The 19,890-nt window shown below is 51.7% G+C and overlaps 1 protein-coding gene across 6 annotated transcripts in view; it reads left to right on the top strand.

Moving 5' to 3' along the window:
* Window positions 1-19,890, top strand: part of TBL1X (transducin beta like 1 X-linked) — a 153,922-nt gene that overhangs the window by 109,123 nt on the left and 24,909 nt on the right. For all 6 annotated transcript variants that reach the window (XM_040266493.1, XM_040266492.1, XM_040266491.1 and 3 more), the window contains 3 exons: window positions 10,672-10,817; window positions 15,835-16,099; window positions 19,591-19,723. In XM_040266493.1, coding sequence (XP_040122427.1) covers window positions 10,672-10,817; window positions 15,835-16,099; window positions 19,591-19,723 — 544 coding nt within the window. The remainder of the gene's footprint in view (window positions 1-10,671; window positions 10,818-15,834; window positions 16,100-19,590; window positions 19,724-19,890) is intronic.

Below are 19,890 nucleotides of genomic sequence, written 5' to 3'. Positions count from 1 at the left end.
CAGCACTGAGAGCAGCCTGCCTGTGCTCAGGTTTTTTACCAGCAAGATAGTAGAGAATTAGGACAGAAAGCGGGGGCTGGGTCTCGGGCCTGGGGGGTGGGGGGGAGTTGGTTTAGATGAAATGTAAAGTCAGTGTGCATGTGTGCAGTGATTGCAGATTGCAAAGTCAAAAGCAACTTTCAGCAAATATTTGTGCTGTTGACGATGAATGAAACTGGGGTTAGTGGGTTTGCGTGGCTTCCTGGACAGAAAAGGTAATCCTCTGGCGAGACAAATCCATCACATCCAAAAAGAAGTGAACTGATGATAAACTAGCCCCCAAAGATGAGAGGATGGTATCTTATTCTTCCGCCTTGCCTGTTTACAGTGTGTGTGTGCTCGTGTGTGTGTGTCTGTGTGTGTGTGTCTGTGTCTGTATGTTTTGATTTATTGGACCCAGCTGCCACTTAACTGGGTTTCCCTGGTGGCTCAGATGATAAAGCATCTGCCTGTAATGTGGGAGACCTGGGTTCGATCCCTGGGTTGGGAAGATTCCCTGGAGAAGGAAATGGCAACCCACTATAGTACTCTTGTCGGAAAATTCCATGGATAGAGGAGCCTGGTAGGCTGCAGTCCATGGGGTCACAAACAGTCAGGACACAACTGAGCGACTTCAGTGGTTCAGCACTTAACTGGGCTCAGTGGTAAAGAATCCACCTGCCAGCGTAGGAGTCTTGGATTCAATCCCTGGGTTGGGAAGATCCCCTGGAGAAAGAAATGGCAACCCACTCCAGTATCCCTGTCTGGGAGATCCCATGGACAGAGGAGCCTGGCGGGTTACAGTCCACTGGGTCACAGAGAGTCAGACACAGCTTAGTGACTAAACAACAGCATCACCCACTTCACCGCCCTCAGCCTCTCTTCCATGTTTATTGGTTACCTGTACTCTGGCCAGCGCCCCCGCACCTGAGTCTCCTGGTCCCCCACACCGAGAGGAAGGTGGGCCGTGTTGCAGGCCGCTGCAGTTCTATGGCAGAGAACTACGATCCAGGAAGAACGGACAGAGGAGAATGGACAGAGAGTGCGTACTGCTCTGCGTCCAGGGATGGTCCAGAAACAAGGAGGCAGTGATGTACCTTAGAATCCACACTTTTGTTTCCAAAGATGATCCCATTGTTAGGTACCATCCCCGTTCATTGTTCACTCGCTCAGTCGTGTCCGACTCTGTGACCTCGTGGACCGCAGCACGCCAGGCTTCCCTGTCTATCACCACCACCCGAAGCTTGCTCAAACTCATATCCGTTGAGTCGGTGAGGCCATCCAACCATCTCATCCTCTGTCGTCCCCTTCTCCTCCCGCCTTCAATCTTCCCCAGCATCAGAGTCTTTTCCAAAGAATTCGCTCTTCCCATCAGGTGGCCAAAGGATTGGCGCTTCAGCTTCAGCATCAGTCCTTCCAGTGAATATTCAAGACTGATCTCCTTTAAGATGGACTGGTTGGATCTCCTTGCAGTCCAAGGGACTCTCAAGAGTCTTCTCCAGTGACACAGTTCAAAAGCATCAGTGGTTTGGCGCTCAGCCTTTTTTTTATTGTCCAGCTCTCACATCCGTACACGACTGCTGGAAAAATCTCAGCTTTGACTGTTGAGACCTCTGTCGGCAAAGCACCGTCTCTGGTTTTCCATACACTGTCTAGGGTTGTCAGGACTTTTCTTCCAAGGAGCCAGCATCTTCATTTCATGGCTGCAGTCACCATCTGCAGTGATTTTTGAACTGGGCTTCCATCCGCATAGCCAGTTGGAGTGGATGAGTGTCCTGACCAGTGGCTGCTTGGCATTCATTGATTGTAGGGTTGGACCGATGGGCAGAGCCAGTGGCCTCTCTCTCTCTCTCTCTCTCTCTCTCTCTCTCTCAGAGGTGGCTCTCATGAAAATCACATTACAGACATCCCAAGCACACAGACTCTAACTCTGCCGTCTGTCCAGTGGGCAGCGTTCCCACTGAGCTGCTCGCTCACCCTCGTTTCCATAAAGCTCTAGTCTCAGTTCCTGTTTATTTCTCAGTGATGTGGCCCCTGATGCGATAAGCTTTCTTGTATCCCCGGCAGCGTGGCGTGGCCCAGGCCCTTCCCACGGGAACTGCAAGTCACGGGTTCTTGGTGGCCTTAATCTCTGTGTGACGTCGCTCACTCACCTCCATAAATCAAGATCTCACAGGTTCAGTTGGGACGATGAAGTCGTTCCTTCCTCTGTATAGAATTTTAGAATTGAAAGGGACCTTGGCGATCACCTAATTCCACCTGTTTTGTTGGTTAGAGAAGGAAGCTAACGAGGGCAGGCCCAGGCTGGTGAAGTGTGTTCTCTCTGCGAATAGAAAGTTGTTCAGTTGCTCAGTTGTGTCCGACTTTGCGACCCCATGGACTGCAGCACGCCAGGCCTCCCAGTCCATCACCATCTCCCAGAGTTTGCTCAGACTCGTGTCCATTTGAGTTGATGATGCCATCCGGCCACCTCATCCTCTGTCGCCCCCTTTGTAATAAAAAGAAACTGTAGCAATGCAGGGAATGTTGTTCAAAGACTTAGCAACTGCATACCAGCACACCCTCTGGTGACAACCAGAGGTATTTCCAGGTGTTGCCCCCGTCTCCCTCTGGCCGACAGAAGTGCCCACACTTCACAACCATGAACCACCGTTGTACACCAAGGGAGCAGAGTCTTAAGCAGAGGTGTCCTGCAGGAAAGTGGTATATATGCTTCTCGCAAAGGCAGCCTGGCGAGGTATAGTGAGAGATGGCCAAGCTTCTTATCGCAGGAAATGAGAGGTTTGCAGGGCTACGCTCGGGTCTGCAGACTCTTCACTGCTTTTGAGATTGACAGTGAGTTCTCGGTTGCTCGTGTCAGATCAGCCAGGTTACCGTGACGGTCTTGGGTCCCATCGACTAGCACCTAGAAAGCTCTACTACTGCCGGCTGTCACTTAGAGAAGTACTCGGTGAACAGCGGCTGCTGATACCATCACCTTGTCAATCACACAGAGCAGAAGGCTCATCTCAGGGCCTTTCCGGCTGCTGTGACAAAAGGCTGCAGACTAAGAGGCTTGTAAACACGAACAGTTTGTTTCTCACCATTACGGAGAATAGGAATTCCCAGGTGCCGGTGGAGTCACTGTGGGCTGCTGAAAGGCCAGGAAGGTGTTGTGGGAAGAAAGTCGTATGGTGTCCTGCAGATAACAGTCATGAACTGAGTGTTTGCCTGTGTCGATGTTTGGACACTAACCCCATTCGTGAGGACCCCACCCTTGTGTCGTAATCACCTCCTTGACACCACCACCTTCAGTTCAGTTCAGTTCAGTCACTCAGTCGTGTCTGACTCTTTGCAACCCCATGAACCACAGCACGCCAGGCCTCCCTGTCCATCACCAACTCCCGGAGTTTACCCAAACTCATGTTCATTGAGATCCAACCATTTCATCCTCTGTTATCCCCTTCTCCTCCTGCCCTCAATATTTCCCAGCATCAGGGTCTTTTCAAATGAGTCAGCTCTTCGCATCAGGTGGCCAAAGTATTGGAGCTTCAGCTTCAGCATCAGTCCTTCCAATGAACACCCAGGACTGATCTCCTTTAGGATGGACTGGTTGCATCTCCTTGCAGTCCAAGGGACTCTCAAGAGTCTTCTCCAACACCACAGTTCCAAAGCAGACACCACCACCTTAAGGAGTGCATTTTCAGCATATGAATGTTGGGAGACAGGCATTTAGTCCATAGCAGTAAGAAAGGGAAGAATGGATACGGGGTAGACTGTAACACTTGCTTTCGTGTGGTCTGTGTCTGCGGATCCATATATATATATATTTGCACATACGTCTGTGGGTACACATATATATACATACATATATTCGTACATATGTGTATATGTGGGCTTCCCAGGTGGCACAGTTGGTAAAGAATCCACCTGCCAGTGTAGGAGATGCCAGAGGCATGGGTTCGATCCTTGGGTCAGGATGATCCCCTGGAGGAGGAAATGGCAACCCACTGCAGTATTCTTGCGTGGACAGAGGAGCCTGGCGGGCTACAGTCTAAGGGGTCGCAAAGAGGTGGACACAGCTAAGCTACTGAACACACAGACACATAAGTGTGTATATACAATATACACGTAATAGTCAAGTTGGCACACGTTTCCTATAAAGGAGCATATCCTAAATATTTTTGACTTTGTGGCCCATCTGGAGGAGGGCATGGCAACCCACAGTATTCTTGCCTGGAGAATCCCCATGGATAGAGGAGCCTGCCAGGCTACAGTCCCTGGAGTCGCAAAGAGTCAGACACGACGGAGCAGTGAACGCTTTCACTTGCGGCCCATACTGTGTGTCTTGCAACGGCTCAGCTCTGCTGTTGCAGTGTGAAAGCATCCACAGATAGCGTATCAACTCATGGGCAACGACTGCTCCAATAAAACTTGATTGATAAACACAGGCAGCGTGGGCCCGGGGCTGCACATCCCTGGTCTAGATAATTTTCATATCGTGCCCGCTGGCTTTGGATAGCTGTCAGTATTCCCAGTATTGAGTCTATGAAGTCCTTAATAAAGACTCTGCATTTACTGCCTCACACATGTGCCTGTAACGCTGCCTTTAATATTAAGAGTTGGACGCGCTTGGTCGTGTGCAACTCTTTGTGACCCCATGAACTATACAGTTGAAGGGATTCTCCAGGCCAGGATACCAGAGTGGGTAGCCTTTCCCCTCTCCAGGGGATCTTCCCAACCAAGGTGCCTTTGTTTCAGCTGAAGGTGGACCACCGGCCTCACAGCTGCCCGAATATTACACGTCTGCCTTTCTCCGCTGAATAAGCAGTGTTTCCAAGGGCCAGTGAGTGATTCTTCAGCAGGTTCTGCTGATGAATCAGGCCAACATTTAATTGGGCAGGATGGTTCACTGCACAGCTCGAATGGTTTGGGAGGCCATTTGTGAAAGAGCTCTGGCTTAGTGCTTTAGCAGTGGTTTAGTTTTTAATCTGTTTGGGTTGCCTAGTGGGTGAGGCACATCCATGCCCACGCTGCTTTTCTAGCACCTGTCACTCCAAATGGGAAGAACAGTGCTCTTCAAGATCTTATTATTTTTAATGTACTGTTTTTATCGACGTAGTAGATCTATAATAGTGGATGGATCTATTATAGTAGATCTATAATATGTGTTAGTTTCAGATTGCATAGCACTAGATCTTTTCTTCAGTGTATCGTTTTTACTGAAGTATAGTTGATCTACAACATGTGTGTGTTTTGGGTGTTTAGCAAGTGAAAGTGAAAGTCGCTCAGTTGTGTCCAACTCTTTTCGAACTCCATGGACTGTGGGATTCTCCAGGCCCATATACTGGAGTGGGTGACCTTTCCCTTCTGCAGGGGGTCTTCCCAACCCAGGGATTGAACCCAGGTCTCCCACACTGCAGGCAGCTTCTCTACCAGCTGAGCCACCAGGGAAGCCCCGTAAATGCACACCTGTATATTCCTTTTAAACTTCTGTTACTTTATAGGCTATTGCACGGTATTGACTGTAGTTGTCTGTGCCATGCAATAGGTCCTTCTTGGTTATCTGTTCTCTGTACGGTATTGTGTCTCTGTTAATCCCAGACTGCTAATTATCCCTTCCCTGCCTTCCCCTTTAGTAACCACAGGTTTGTTTTCTAAATCTGGATGTTTCTGTTTTGTAAATAAGTATGTTAGTTAGTGCTTCTTTTTTTTTTTTTTTAAGAGACTCTATATACAGGTGATATCATTTGGTTTTTGTCTTTCTCTGTCTGACTCACTTCACTTAGTATGATAGTGTCCAGTTCCATCCACGTTGCTGCAGATGGCATTGTTTCATTCTTTTTCTTGGGTCAGTAAGATTCCGTTTTCTGTATGTACCGTGTCTTCTCTATCTGTTCACCTGTTGATGGACATCTAGGTTGTTAGCGTGTCTTGACTATTGTAAAAATGCTGCAGTGGACAGATGGGGTGCGTGCTTAACTCTTGATGGTCTTGTTGTGTGTTATGAAAAATGTAGTATAAATCTTTCCCTTGCTGGATTAGACGGTGAAGAATCCGCCTGCAGTGCAGGAGACCTGGGTTTGATCCCTGGGTTGGGAAGATCCCCTGAAGGAGGGCGTGGCAACCCATTCCAGTATACTTTCCTGGAGAATCCCATAGACAGAGGAGCCTGGCGGGCTACGCTCCATGGAGGTCACAAAGAGTCAGACACGACTGAGTGGCTAAGCACGTGCAAACCTTTCCCATCTTAGCATGATTATCTCCTTTTTTCCTCTTCAGAAATACTCTGAGTTCACCTGGTTATATACCCGTGCCCGCCCCCCCGCCCCGACCCATTACTATGTGTTTCCTGAATTCTCTGACTTGCTTTTCAGTGAAGCAGTCCACCCATGGTGTTTATAAATGGAGCAGAAGTGGTGTAGACCTGAGGACTGTATCATTAAGGGGGGTGTGGTTCCTGTGGGTCTTTGGTTCTCTGCCGTGGCAGGGTTCATTAGACGTTTTCGGTTGTCATGACTGAGGAAAGCTTGCTACTAACATCTAGTGTGTAATGAGACGTCCCAATTGGTGCAGTGGTTAGACCCCCACACTTTCACTGCCACGGCCGTGGATTCAGGCCCTGGTTCGGGAACTAAGATCTTGGAGGGCAGCCAAAAAAAAAAAAAAAAACCCCAAAACGAAAAACAAACATCTGTGTGTAGAGATCATAGATGCTGCTGAACATCTTGTAATGCCTAGGACACAGCACTCCTCACAACAAAGAACAGTTTGGTCCAAATGTCACGGTTGAGAAACCTTCCTGAGGAGTGCTTCATCGGAGACGCCTCCTAGGTAGTGAGCAGGTCTGCAAGCTTCAGCGACTGCTCCAGTGGACACCAACGGCACTCACACTGAGCCGTCACATGGATCGGTCATCCAGGTGCCACCAAACTCTCTATTCTGCCCCTTTGCACCAACTTCCACGCCTGCCACTGAGCCAGTCCCGAGCGTTTCCGTCTCTACCCGCTGATACTCTGTTCTTTGTTCCTCCACGTCTCGTTGGGTGGAAGAAGGGGTGTGCTGAAAGCTGAACAGGCTTAAGGCACAGAAGCTATAGGACCGGCAAACTGCAAGTGAATATGCTCAGTAGCCCTGGAGTCCGATTGGGAGGGATGGGTGCTGATGGTGGTGGAGGCTGGGCCACCCCAAGGGTAGCATCCTTCCCGGAGATGGCAGTCTTCCAAGGTGACTCCAGACTGAATTTTGCGAGCCTCCCCCCCAATACATATGTTTAAACATAACCTGGGTCCATAGAGTCAAAGCTACGGTTTTTCCCGTAGTCGTGTATGGATATGAGAGTTGGACCATAAAGAAGGCTGAGCACCAAAGAATTGATGCTTGTGAACTGTGATGTTGGAGATGACTCTTGAGAGTCCCTTGGACTGCAAGGAGATCCAACCAGTCCATCCTGAAGAAAATCAACCCTGAGTATTCACTGGAAGGACTGATGCTGAAACTCTTAACATTTTGGCCACCTGATGTGAAGACTGACTCACTGGAAAAGACCTTGTTGCTGGGAATGATTGAGGGCAAGAGGAGAAGCAGGCGACAGAGGATGAGATGGTGGATGGCATCACCAACTCAATGGACATGAGTTTAAGCAAACTCTGGGAGATGGTGAAGGACAGAGGAGCCTGGCGTACGGCAGTCCATGGGTTCGCAGAGTCAGACACAACTGAGCGACTGGACAACTATCCCCAGTTAATATTTGCAAGTTCAGTCTTTAGGAGTTGATCAAGTCCTGAGGATGGGGCCTTTGTGAATGCAATTAGTGCTCTTGTAAGAGGCCCCACAGAGCTTTCTTGCTCCTGAGGTTTCGGGGAAAATGTAGTCACGTGTGTGGTCCATAAAGTGGTTCTCAGCAGACACTGAACGTGCCAGTGCTTGATCTTGGAGTTTAGCCTCCGGAACTGTGAGCAATAAATGTCTGTGGCTGACACCACACGGGCTGTGGGATTTTCTTACAGCAGCTGGAATGGACAAAGACATACACCAGAAGTGTGAGCCCTCTCTGATTGCTCCTCCCTAGCCATGGTCAACGCTGTGCCCTGGGGGAATGCTCTGCAGAAGGTTCTACGTGGAATTTTGTGGTGGGCTGAGAGACGGGTGTCCAGCCACAAGCTTGGAGCTAGTGCGTGGCCTGTGTCGGACCCCAAGGGTGATCTCGGGACCTGATTCATGACGCCAAGGGTGATCTCGGGACCTGATTCATAAAAAGAAGAGAAGGGTGCAAGGGAGAGACTGCAGGTGGTCCTGTGCGTGCTTAGTCGTTCAGTCATGTCCGACTCTTTGCGACCCTGTTGGCTCCTCTGTCTGTGGGGATTCTTCAGGAAAGCATACTGGAGTGGGTTGCCATTCCCTTCTCCAGGGAATGTTCCCAACCCAGGGATCGAACCCAGGTACTCCCACATTACAGGCAGATTCTTCAACCGTCTGAGCCAGCAGGGAGGGAAGGTGGTCGTGGGGAGGCTTACATGAATTCGGAAGTGTTCTTCAATTAGAAGCAAGACCTGGTCAGTTGTGGGCACCGTGTCGGGGCTGGCGGGTGGCGTCTTGTCATTACCCCAGTGGGCGTGGGTGGTCCTGCTCTGGACCTTGTGACGATACCAGGAGGGAAGCAGATGACTCTCAGTCCTGCGTCCTGTCCCATCTGCTGGTGGAGACACGGATAAGGAGATGGAAAAAGTCAGTGGGTCAGATGGTCACCCGGGAAGAATTCTACAAGACAGAAGCCTCGGTGGCCCAGAGTACGTAGGAAGGGAGTCCATGAGGTTGGGGGCGTCTCTCAGCCAATGATACCCACTCGAGTGGTCCTTCTCTGTCTGCTGACCTGGGGTTTTTCTCGTGCATCCTTGCCGGAAACTGGATGAGAGAGCTTGGAGATTAAGACTGTGTGTGTGGTGGCGGAGATGCAGAGAATAAGGTCGTTGGTGAAGACAGGGGTGGATGTTTCTGTTGTGGCAGGAGTGGTTAGGGCAAAGGAGGGCCAGAGAGAGAACAAGTAAGAAGGAAAAACAGAAGGCCGATTTGCAAAGGGCCTTCCTTTGCTCATGCCCTTCCAACAACAGGAGCGCAGGGACCCCGTGTTGGAGACAGGGCCTCCAAGGTGCTCTCCTGCACAGTCTCATGTAGGTGGTTCCAGCTTGTAAAGAAATCACACAGGAAGTTAATAGCAGGCTCTACAGCATTACTCTGGAAATACATATGAATCAAGGGCCTATTGCATATATTCTTAATAATCAGGCCATGAGGAGGAGGGGTAGGGGAAGAGAAAGGGAAATTTGCAGACAGGGCTCTCCTGGCGTGGAGCAACATTGCCATCTTGCTGGCCGTTCTGTGTGTTGCAGAGGCTGGCTGTATTTGTTGACCCGGATGGAGGCTGGGGGACTTGGAGGCGGGCAGCCCATCATCCGGCTGATGAAGGGGGTGTCCTAGGAAAGTGAAGTGGGGAGGCAGTGTGCAAGTTCCCCCATGAGACTCCCCCTCAACCGCCCTACCCACCCCAGCACATAGGATGAGCTGGTCTTGATGGGAAGATGTTCACAAGTGACGGCAGTGGGGTGCCCGGGACCCCCCAAAAGGTGACAGAGCAGAGGGGAAACTTATGCCTCAGAACATTCCCTCCCCAACCCGAAGGCCCCCGAAAACCTCCTTCCTGGCCCTGCAGCCTTCTTCATTGAGGCTGGCCTCGTTTGTTAAGCAGTCTCCGTCTTTGAATCGCGCCTCCTTTGTTACGTGTAGTCACCGGCCCAGCCCCTCTCCCTGCATATTTTCATCCAAGCAGCTCCGCGCATGCCTCTTCTGAGAGCACCTTTCACCTGCCCAGTGTTGTCAGTGGGTTCGTGCAGAGGCATTTGACGAGGGTGCTGCAGGGACTTTGCGGGTGTGGGAGACCCTTCAGCCCTTAGCCAAGGGTGGGGAGGGGGGACATGCCCAGTTCCATAAAGCGACTCAAGGTTACCCCGCGATGGGTGCAGAACCGCCTCGTGTTTCTTCCCACGGTTGGTGCTGAGCTTCATTTGCCCCGAACGCTGGGAGGGGGCTGGCTCCTGCCAGCAGACATCAGTGTGAGGTTCTGGAAGGAGCCGTGAAGAACCCAGGCACTGGAGTCCGACTTCTGTAACGTCTACCCCAGGGCAGACTGTGGCCTCTGTTTTTGCTTTTAATAATGCTGGAAAGGGTTGGGTGTGAGGGGAGGGGGAAACTTCCCTGGCAGTCCAGTGGTTAAGACTCCTGAGCTCCCAGGGCAGGGGTGGGATGGAGCCACGGGTTCGATCCCTGGTCCGGGAACTAAGGTCCCGCTTGCTGCACTTGGTAGCCAAAAAATATTTTTAAAAAAATAAATTGTTTCTTTGTTTAAATAAATAATAATGGCGCTGGAAAGCCTCTGCTTTCTTTTTTTTTTTTTTTAAGCCTCTGCTTTTTTACCAGCTGTTCCAGGCAGTCACACCTTGGTCTGCCGTCTGTCTCTGGGACACCACCCACACCAGAGGCTGGGCGTCCTATGACCACGAACCCACCCCTTGCCCCGTACTCCTTAGGTGCATCTGACCCCGCAGGGGTGCGTGCTCCAAGTCCAGGCCTCACGGAACCCCACCCACCCACGCACCCTCCTCCCATGTGCTTCTGCAGGTTTTTCCCACTCGGCGTTCACATTCGGTATCGAGAGCCATATCAGCCAGTCCAACATCAATGGGACGCTAGTGCCGCCCGCCGCCCTCATCTCCATCCTGCAGAAGGGCCTACAGTATGTGGAGGCCGAAATCAGCATCAACGAGGTAACGTGGGCCCTCCTCCCGGGGGTTGGGCAGGCGGGGGGAGCAGGACGGGGGCCCTGCAGCACGCTGCCGCCCCGGGGAGCCTGGGCGCTCTGGGAAAACCCTAGCAAGGGAGTTCCCCACAGCCTCTCCCAGTGCCGTAGCGTCCCGTCTCCCTTTGTGCTAATCCTTTTCTCTGGCAGGGGATCTCAGAGCTGTGGCACCCGAGGAGCCAGCTCCCAAGGCCCCATAGATGGTTGTGGACTGGTTGGTCACGGCGGTATCACTGAGAGAGGCAATGCCTAGGCAGGTTGATAAGAAGTCCGGAGTTCCCACGGAGCAGGAGGAGGAGAAGGAGAAAGGGGTTTGGGGTTCTCGAGGTGGAGATAGGGGCCTGGAATTCTCAAGGAGGAGGAAAGGACAAATACCTTTTTTTTTTTTTTCCTCCCCTTGACATTCCTTAAGTCTTAGTCACATAAGACGTTTTTGTTTTTGTTTTTGTTTAAGCCTGAACTGATGAATACGTAAACAACTCACTTTAAACTCTGTCCTAAGGATTATATAACAACAGTGTATATCTCCTGCTTGAGGACAGTTTCTCTTTCCTGAAACCCTTCTGGCTAATCCTGTTATCTTACAATGTAAATTATGGGAGTGGGTCTGGTAAAGTTTCCACAAACTTGAGACATTCTTTTGATTTCTTGTAATCATTAATGAGAAAGGATATAGGTCCCTTGCCAGCACTGGTAACACTCCATCTAGTCAAGGCTGTGCTTTTTCCAGTGGTCATGTATGGATGTGAGAGCTGGACTATAAAGAAAGCTGAGCGCCGAAGAATGGATGCTTTTGAACTGTGGTGTTGGAGAAGACTCTTGAGAGTCCCTTGGACTGCAAGGAGATCCAATCAGTCCATCCTAAAGGAGATCAGTCCTGGGTGTTCATTGAAAGGACTGATGCTGAAGCTGAAACTCCAATACTGTGGCCACCTGATGCGAAGAGCTAGGAAAGACCCTGATGCTGGGAAAGATTGAGGGCAGGAGGAGAAGGGGACGACAGAAGAGAAGATGGCTGGATGGCATCACCGACTCAATGGACACGTGTTTGAGTGAACTCCCGGAGTTGCTGATGGACGGGGAGGCCTGGCGTGCTGCAGTCCATGGGGTTGCAAAGAGTCGGACATGACGAAGTGACTGAACTGAGCTGAACACTGGTGAGGGGGCCACTGTTCGTCCCCCTTCTGATATCTGTGTCAGAAGCTTTCTCTGTACCATTTTATACTTTAATAAAACTTCTGCTACACAACAGCTCTTGAGTGGTCAAGCCCTGGTCCCTGGTCCTGAAGCGAAATCTTCTTCTTTGGAGATCAAGAATCCGACACCGTTCACCATAAAGGGAAAAGGATGCTGATTTATACAGTTGTCTCTCGGAATCCTCCTGGGATTTGTTCCAGGACCTGCCATGGGTACCAGAATCCACAGGGGGTGCTCAGGTCCCACAGTCAGCCCTTCTATATCCGCGGATTCCGCCCGCCACGGAGGGCAAACACAGTGGTAAATGTGCTGAAACACCTCAGCGTGTAGTGGACCCTGGGAGATAAGACCCACCTCGTTCAAGACTCAGCCGTGCCTCACGACGGGCATGGGCCAGCCACGGGCTCAGAAATCACCCTTCCTCCTGGATGTCTGTCAGCAGTTCAGTGGAAGAGGGACCGTGTGAGTCCTTTCGCCTAGAGTCTGTGTTTTATGTGAACCTGAGCAAGGGCACTCCCAGAAGATTGAAGCCGAGAGATGAGTACTGTTGCGTTCAAGAGGGTTATGTCAAGCGATGGCTTTGTTAGAGGGCTCACTGCAAAGCTGCCTCCGGGAGGTTGGGACCAGACGTGTACATTTAAGTTGCTCCCGATTTGCTTAAATACCCTCCCTCTTTACACATCAGGGCATGTGCGTATTGGGGCCAATTTTCTAGTGGTTTTTAAATGGGTTACTGTAACCTTTTTTAAAAGTCAACATTCCAAAAACTAAAATCATGACATCGGGTCCCATCACCTCATGGCAAATAGATGGGCAACAATGGAAACGGTGAGAGACTTTATTTTGGGAGGCTCCCAAATCACTGCAGATGGTGACTGCAGTCATGAAATTAAAAGATGCTTGCTTCTTGAAAGAAAAGCTACGACCAACTTAGAGAGCATATTAAAAAGCAGAGACATTACTTTGCCGACAAAGGTCCCTCTAGTCAAAGCTATGGTTTTTTTCCAGTAGTCATGTATGAATGTGAGAGATGGACCATAAGGAAAGCTGAGTGCCAAAGAATTGATACTTTTGAGCTGTGGTGCTGGAGAAAACTCTTGAGAGTCCCTTGGACTTCAGCGGAGATCCAACCAGTCCATCCTGAAGGAAATCAGTCCTGGGTGTTCATTCGAAGGACTGATGCTGAAGTTGAAACTGCAGTACTTTGGCCACCTGATGCGAAGAACTAACTCTTTGGAAAAGATCCTGATGCTGGGTCGCAAAGAGCCGGACACGACTGAGCAACTGAACTGAGCTGAACCCTTTTAGAGATAAAGGGTGAGGGGTCAGGACAGCTCCCCTCCTCACCTGCTTTGCTTCTGTCTGGGGACTGTCCTGTGAGGATCCTGGGGCCTCCTCTGACGTCCGGGTCTTGCTGGAGTCTCAGTGTGAGACCCTCTGATTGTAACTGCACTTAACTCCCTTTCCCCTCCATCCTGCCTCCGTTTAGTGACGGCCCCCCTCCATCCAGCACACCGCTGTGCCCCAAGTCCCCGTTTTCTGTTCCAACGCGTCCAGCACGGCTGACACCATTCAGCGGCCACACGCCCCCTCCCCTTTACCACCAGAAGTCCACTCCCACGGTCACCCCACCCTCGAGCCCATCTCCCTGCACCCTTCCACACTTGGCTCCGCCTGCTCTTCCCCTCTCTCATCCTTGCAGGCCTGTCTTGTCTTTGTCGTATTTATCTCCGCTTTCCCTTCAGCTTTTACAATCACAGACGTAGCGTATCTCACAGTCTCTCGTGCACGTTCCTCTGTCGTTTTCCAAAACCCCGCCTCTCAGAGAACACCCAGCTGTCTGCCGACACCGTAGGCTTTCCTGCCCGACAGCAGGCCATCTCCTCTTTCCTTTTCTTACATCGGGGTGCCCGGGATCTTCTGCTGGCAGCATGATCCCATCTAAATATCTCTCTTTTTTTCCCACAAGACACGTGTGGGACTAGGGGTACAGGACCCCAGCTCTCAGACTGTGCAATGCCATGATTCGATTTCCCTGCACACACACAGGTACACACAAGCACACACACACGTAACAGATACATATAGGGACAAACATACCCACACAGGCACACATACAGACACATACCCACATACACACACACACAGGCACACATACACGCATCGGGGCTTCCCTTGTAAAGGCAAAGAATTTTCAGCTGGTAAAGAATCCGCCTGCAATGTAGGAGACCCAGGTTTGATTCCTGGGTCAGGATGATCCCCTGGAGAAGGGATGGGCTACCCACTCCAGTATTCTTGGGCTTCCCTGGTGGCTCAGCTGGTAAAGCATCCACCTGCAGTGCAGGGGACCTGGGTTCAATCATGGGCTTGGGAAGATCCCTTGGAGAAGGGAACAGCTACCCACTCCAGCATTTTGGCCTGGAGAAGGGGTTGCAAAACTCAGACACAATTGAATGACTTTCATTTTCACACACACACACACCCAGTTTCCATGTCTTTCATTTCCATACCTTCTCTCTCTTGTCAATTCAAAATACAACATTGCCTAGAGGAGACGGAAAGGTCATCTCATTTGTCACTTAGCTTTCCAGTTGTTACGAGTGAGACGGTGTGCGTTTGGAGTTTAGGCGAGGAAGTGTTTTATTACTCTGCGCAGTTACTACCTTTTGCAAAATCCTCATCCGTCTGGGGCATGAATATGCAAAGAAGGAAGGTGACGTAGAAGGCGGCTGGCCAGCCGGTCAACACTGGCCACTCCATGGGCAGAATCAGGGGATAAGGGTGACTTCTTTTTTCCAGGTTCTACATTGTTCTCTAAGTTTAAAATATTGTGTAGTATCCGGTAGTCAGCTTGGGTGCTGTTTCATTCGAGTACTGTGTAGTTGATATGTACGTCCTTCAGTTCTTCCTGATTTATGAGGGAAAAACGGTCTAAAACCCGTCTGAACATCCAGCACTCACAGCGAGAGGCCCGGAGTTTCCTGTGACTCTAATAATCAGAACACCTTCTCAGGAAAGGACTCTCTTACTCTCTCCTGCGTTTTCTAAGCAGGTAGGGAGAGATTTTTTTTTTTTTTTCATCCTCGATGGAAACTAGGAGACTCAGAGGAAGCTGAGGAAATAGGCATGGTAACTCAGCGGTGCCGTTGATAGCTATATCATGGCTGCATCCTGAGTCCCCGGAAGTCACTTCACATGGCAGTACATGCGTTTGATAATGTCAGATGGAAAGATATGCTCTGAGTCACAGCCTGATTTGTTGGGGGAGTGGAGGCAGGACTTTGCAGCTTGAGCTGGAGACTCGTCAGAGCGTCCGGCAAGGGCGGGGTCTCTCACGCTGCTCTCCACTGTTGAAGACCACACCGTTCCTCTCTGGGGGTGGGGTGGGGGGCTCATCCTGTGCACCGCAGGATGTTCGGCAGCATCTCTGGTCCCTCCCTGCTACATACCAGCTGCACCCATCCCCTCCCACCCCGCAGTCGTGATCACCAGACACGTCTCCAGATTTGCCTGGATGCCCCCTGGCCCTGAGGAGTAGGATCGCCCCCTTCCATTGAGACCACTGCAGCCCTCTGGTCGTGACGGGAAATAGGAGGCTCGGGGTGGCCCCCTCACGCCTGGGTTCACGTTGCTGTTGACCGAGTGCTGGGCCTCGGCGTCCATGGGCCGCCCCTTCCCAGTCCCAATCCCGGCCAGCCCCCCACGCCTCCCCCAGGCACCTGCGTTTCCAACCCAGGAGACGCCCAGCCGGTGCTGACCCACCCTGCGCCCCGGGGCTCTGTCCACAGGACGGCACGGTGTTCGACGGCCGCCCCATCGAATCCCTGTCCCTGATCGACGCGGTGATGCCGGACGTGGTGCAGACGCGGCAGCAGGCCTTCCGGGAGAAGCTGGCCCAACAGCAGGCGGCCGCGGCAGCAGCAGCCGCAGCGGCGGCAGCGGCCGCGGCAGCCGCAGCCACAACAGCAGCCCCCGCGGCTGTTTCCCAGCAGAACCCACCGAAGAACGGCGAGGCCACGGTCAACGGGGAGGAGAATGGAGCACACGCCATCAGTGAGTGCAGGGTGCCCAGTCCTGGCCAGCTTCTCTGGTGTCCCCCGAGTCCGGCTGGGTCCACCGGTCGGTGCCCTGCAGGCCTTGGCTAGCGTTTGCTTACTCTGCACCCAGGAGGCCTTCTTGCTCCAATTTTCCCATCCAAATCCTTAGACGTGGTTTTGTTTGTTTAATTGGAGAATAATTAATGTGCAGAATCGTGTTGGTTTCTGCCATCCATCAACACCAGCGTCTGCATAGGTATGCATAGGTATGCATAGGTCCCCTGCCATCCATCAGCACGAATCAGCCATAGATAGACCCATGATACATATGTCCCCTCCCTCTTAAAGCTCCCTCCCAGCCCATCTCATCCCTCTAGGTTGTTTACAGAGCGCCCTGCATCACAACAGCATATTCCCGTGCTAGGAGTGTGCACGAAGTTGCTTCCGTCGTGTCTGCCTCTTTCGCAACCCCCGTGGACTGTCGGAGTTCCTCTGTCCACGGGCTTCTCCAGGCAACAATACTGGAGCAGGTCGCCGTTTCCTCTGCCCAGGGGCTCTTCCCAAGCCAGGGATAGAACCCCCGTCTCTTGCATGGGCAGGCGAGTTCTTTACCACGAGCGCCACGTGGGAAGCCACAGCACATTCCCGCTGGCTGTCTAGTTTTATACATGGTACCAGTGACGTGACTTTCTAATACCTGCACGTCCTCAGCTGTAGGAATTCTGCTGCTCTGACAGCTCACTTGGTGTAAAGGTAGTCGTGTTGCCGTGTGAACACCGCCCGGCTCAGGAGGGTCTCGTCTCTGGAGGCTCCCTGCAGTGTCCTGCCCTGTGGACGGATTCTGACATGCCACTCAGAGCCCGTGGTCACTGAGAGGTCACCAGGCCCACATAGCGAATGCCGGCTTACGCAGTTCGTTGCAGGAGGGTTCCCGTTAGTTAATGCCCAAAAGTGTGTGTGAAATGAGGCAGAGAGCCTCAAATTAGAGAGTGCTTAGTTGCTCAGTAATATTCAGCTCCTTGCAACCTCATGAACTGTAGCCCGCCAGGCTCCTCTGTCCATTTAATGCTCCGGGCAAGAACAATGCCGTGTGGGTAGCCATTCCCTTCTCCAGGGGATCTTCCCGACCCAGGGCTCGGACCTGAGTCTCCTGCGGTGGTAGGTGGATTCTTTACCGTCTGAGCCACCAGGGAACGCCAGAGAACCTCCTGCTTACAAATTCAGAGACAGCTTCAAGGAAGTTCTACATTCAGAGTGTACGTGTGTGTGCGTGCATGTAAGTGTCTGCCAGTGAGCGTGTGTTCTTTCCTGTTTTGAACGCCCCTTCCCTCCAAGGCGCTGTGCGCTCCCGAGGGGGATGATTGTCATCTCCGGGCCGAGGCCTCTTCCCAATGGAGTTGGGACACGGCTCAGCCGCTGGGCAGAGAGAAGGGCCAGGCTGCCGTGCAGGATGGCTTCAAGACTGACTGTGCAGCGTCGAATCAAATGACCTCCCATCAGCAGGCCCCATAATCATTGTTCACAAGGTTCGCAAGGATGGGGGGCCAGGAGAGGAGAAGAAAAGATAACGTGGCGTGTGCCCTCACGTCATTCGCGGGCTTGCCCAGCACCATGGGGTCTCTCCGTCAAGGTGCTAAGAGTGAAACAGGAAGGAGGTGAACGTCCTTGTTTGCTTCAGCTACAGCCCAGGGGGTGAACGTCCCTGTTTTCTTCACCTTCCACCCCAGAGAGGAAGTGTAATTGGTGAGGCTTGAGAAATCTACGTACCTACGACTATGACAGAAATCTTGCGGACTTTTAAACTCCACCGTGTCTTTCAGTCTAAAATGCCAAGGGAGCGTAGCCACATGGAGACAGGTGCACACGTCAAGGTGTGCTGGAAGCTCCCAGCTCCTCCTCCGTTTGAGGGGGCCTCTGCAGTGAGGTTACTTTCCACCTGAGGGCTGGCCACCAACCTTCCCCCGCACCCCCCCACACACACATGCAATGTCCAGTTTCCCAACTCCATCCGACCTGCTCTTGTTAAAAGGCAGCTTCAGCCAGACTTACAGCGTCTGAAGTTAGACTTCATTCTGACCTTCAAGAACCTTCTTTCTTGTGCCGCCTAGAAGGGGAAAAAATGGACCCACGGTGCAGGAGACCCAGGTTTGATCCCTGGGTCGGGAAGATCCCCTGGAGGAGGAAATGGCAACCCACTCCAGTATTCCTGCCTGGGGAAATCCCATGGATAGAGGAGCCTGGCGGGCTACAGTCCAGGGGGTCGCAAGGAGTCGGGCATGGCTGAGCGACTTAACGCTACGGCATGATCCAGGATGAGTCTCTTCTGTGTAGCGTCGACCATGATTGTCGCCCCCACCTTTTCACAACCTAGAGTCCCCTTGGGGTCATCTGGGGTGTGTCTGCATGGCTTCAAAAGCCCGGAACACACTCGGCTCCAGTAAGAAAATAGCATTTGAGTCCCAAGACCATGAGGTTGTTTGCAGGCTGAAGGGTTGTGGGTGGTGGGCCTTCTGGAAGAAGGATGTCGTGTCCATGTCGGAGCTTCATAGGTAAGGAGGTAAAACACCTCAGGAAGATGTCTTATAAAATCACTTGTCCCCGTCAACAGAAGGAACTTTTGCTGAGAAAACTTGATATGTGTCCTAATTATGCCCAATGTCATTTGAATTTTAACTTGCATTCTAGCAGCAGTGTCTGCACCTGACTTGTTCAGTTGCTCAGTTGTTGACCAGTAAAGATCTTTTCTGCCAGTGCAGGAGACATTAAGAGATGCGGGTTTGATCCCTGGGTTGGGACGATCCCCTGGAGGAGAAAACGGCAACCCACTCCAGTATTTTTGCCTGGAGAATCCCTGTGGACAGAGAAGCCGGGTCCCAAAGAGGCGGACGTGACTTAGCACTAAACAGCAACAACTCGACTTAAGTTCTAGGCGTGTAACAAAGAGTGAGATAGCCTTTGGTATTCAGAAACTCCTAATTTCACTCGTGTCGCTGTTGTTCATTCCGTGGTGTCTGACTCTTTGAGACCCCGTGGGCTGTAGCACACCAGTCTTCCCTGTCCATCACCATTTCCCGGAGTTTGCTCAGACTCAGTCCGTTGAGTCAGTGATGCCATCCAACCGTCTCATTCTCTGCGTCCCGTTCTCCTCATTGACTTCTTAGGACAATGTAACAAAATATACTTCCTTTTACTGTAGAAATAAAAGAGAGAGAAGGAACCTTCAAATTCTGCTCAAGAGGCAGCTATCTCTTGTTTGTGTCCAGTCTTGTTTCCATTGTTATTACCTGTGAGCCTGGCCCTAGTTACAAGGAATAAACACCAGTTTTTAATTCTCCTATCAAATTTGGGGACTGTGAAGAGGTGTGGCTTCACAGAAGCCATAACCTGGTTATAATCGTCACCAGTGGCCTGGCAGTGCAGCGGAGGAAGTTGCCTGTAAAGCTTACATGCCCTGAGGATGGATGGGTTTCTTCCGTGACACGTGTCCTGTCCTGTTGCCCGCAACAGATAATCATTCGAAACCAATGGAAATAGACGGAGACGTGGAGATCCCGCCCAGCAAAGCCACCGTCCTTCGCGGCCACGAGTCCGAGGTCTTCATTTGTGCCTGGAACCCTGTCAGTGACCTCTTGGCTTCGGGGTAAGGGGTCAGGCCGGGGGTGCCCGGAGTCCAGATATCCAAGTCCTCCGGGCTCAGGTTGGGGTGTGCCTGGAGTCCAGGTGTCCGAGTCCTCTAGCGTCAGGTGGGGGGTGCCCAGGTTCCAGGTGTCCGAGTCCTCCAGGCTCAGGTTGGGGGGTGCCTGGGGT

Source organism: Oryx dammah, unplaced genomic scaffold (assembly GCF_014754425.2).
Source record: "Oryx dammah isolate SB20612 unplaced genomic scaffold, SCBI_Odam_1.1 HiC_scaffold_23, whole genome shotgun sequence".
Taxonomy (NCBI): domain Eukaryota; kingdom Metazoa; phylum Chordata; class Mammalia; order Artiodactyla; family Bovidae; genus Oryx; species Oryx dammah.
Note: the sequence above shows the minus strand (reverse complement) of the source record. Positions and strands in the feature narration are given on the sequence as shown.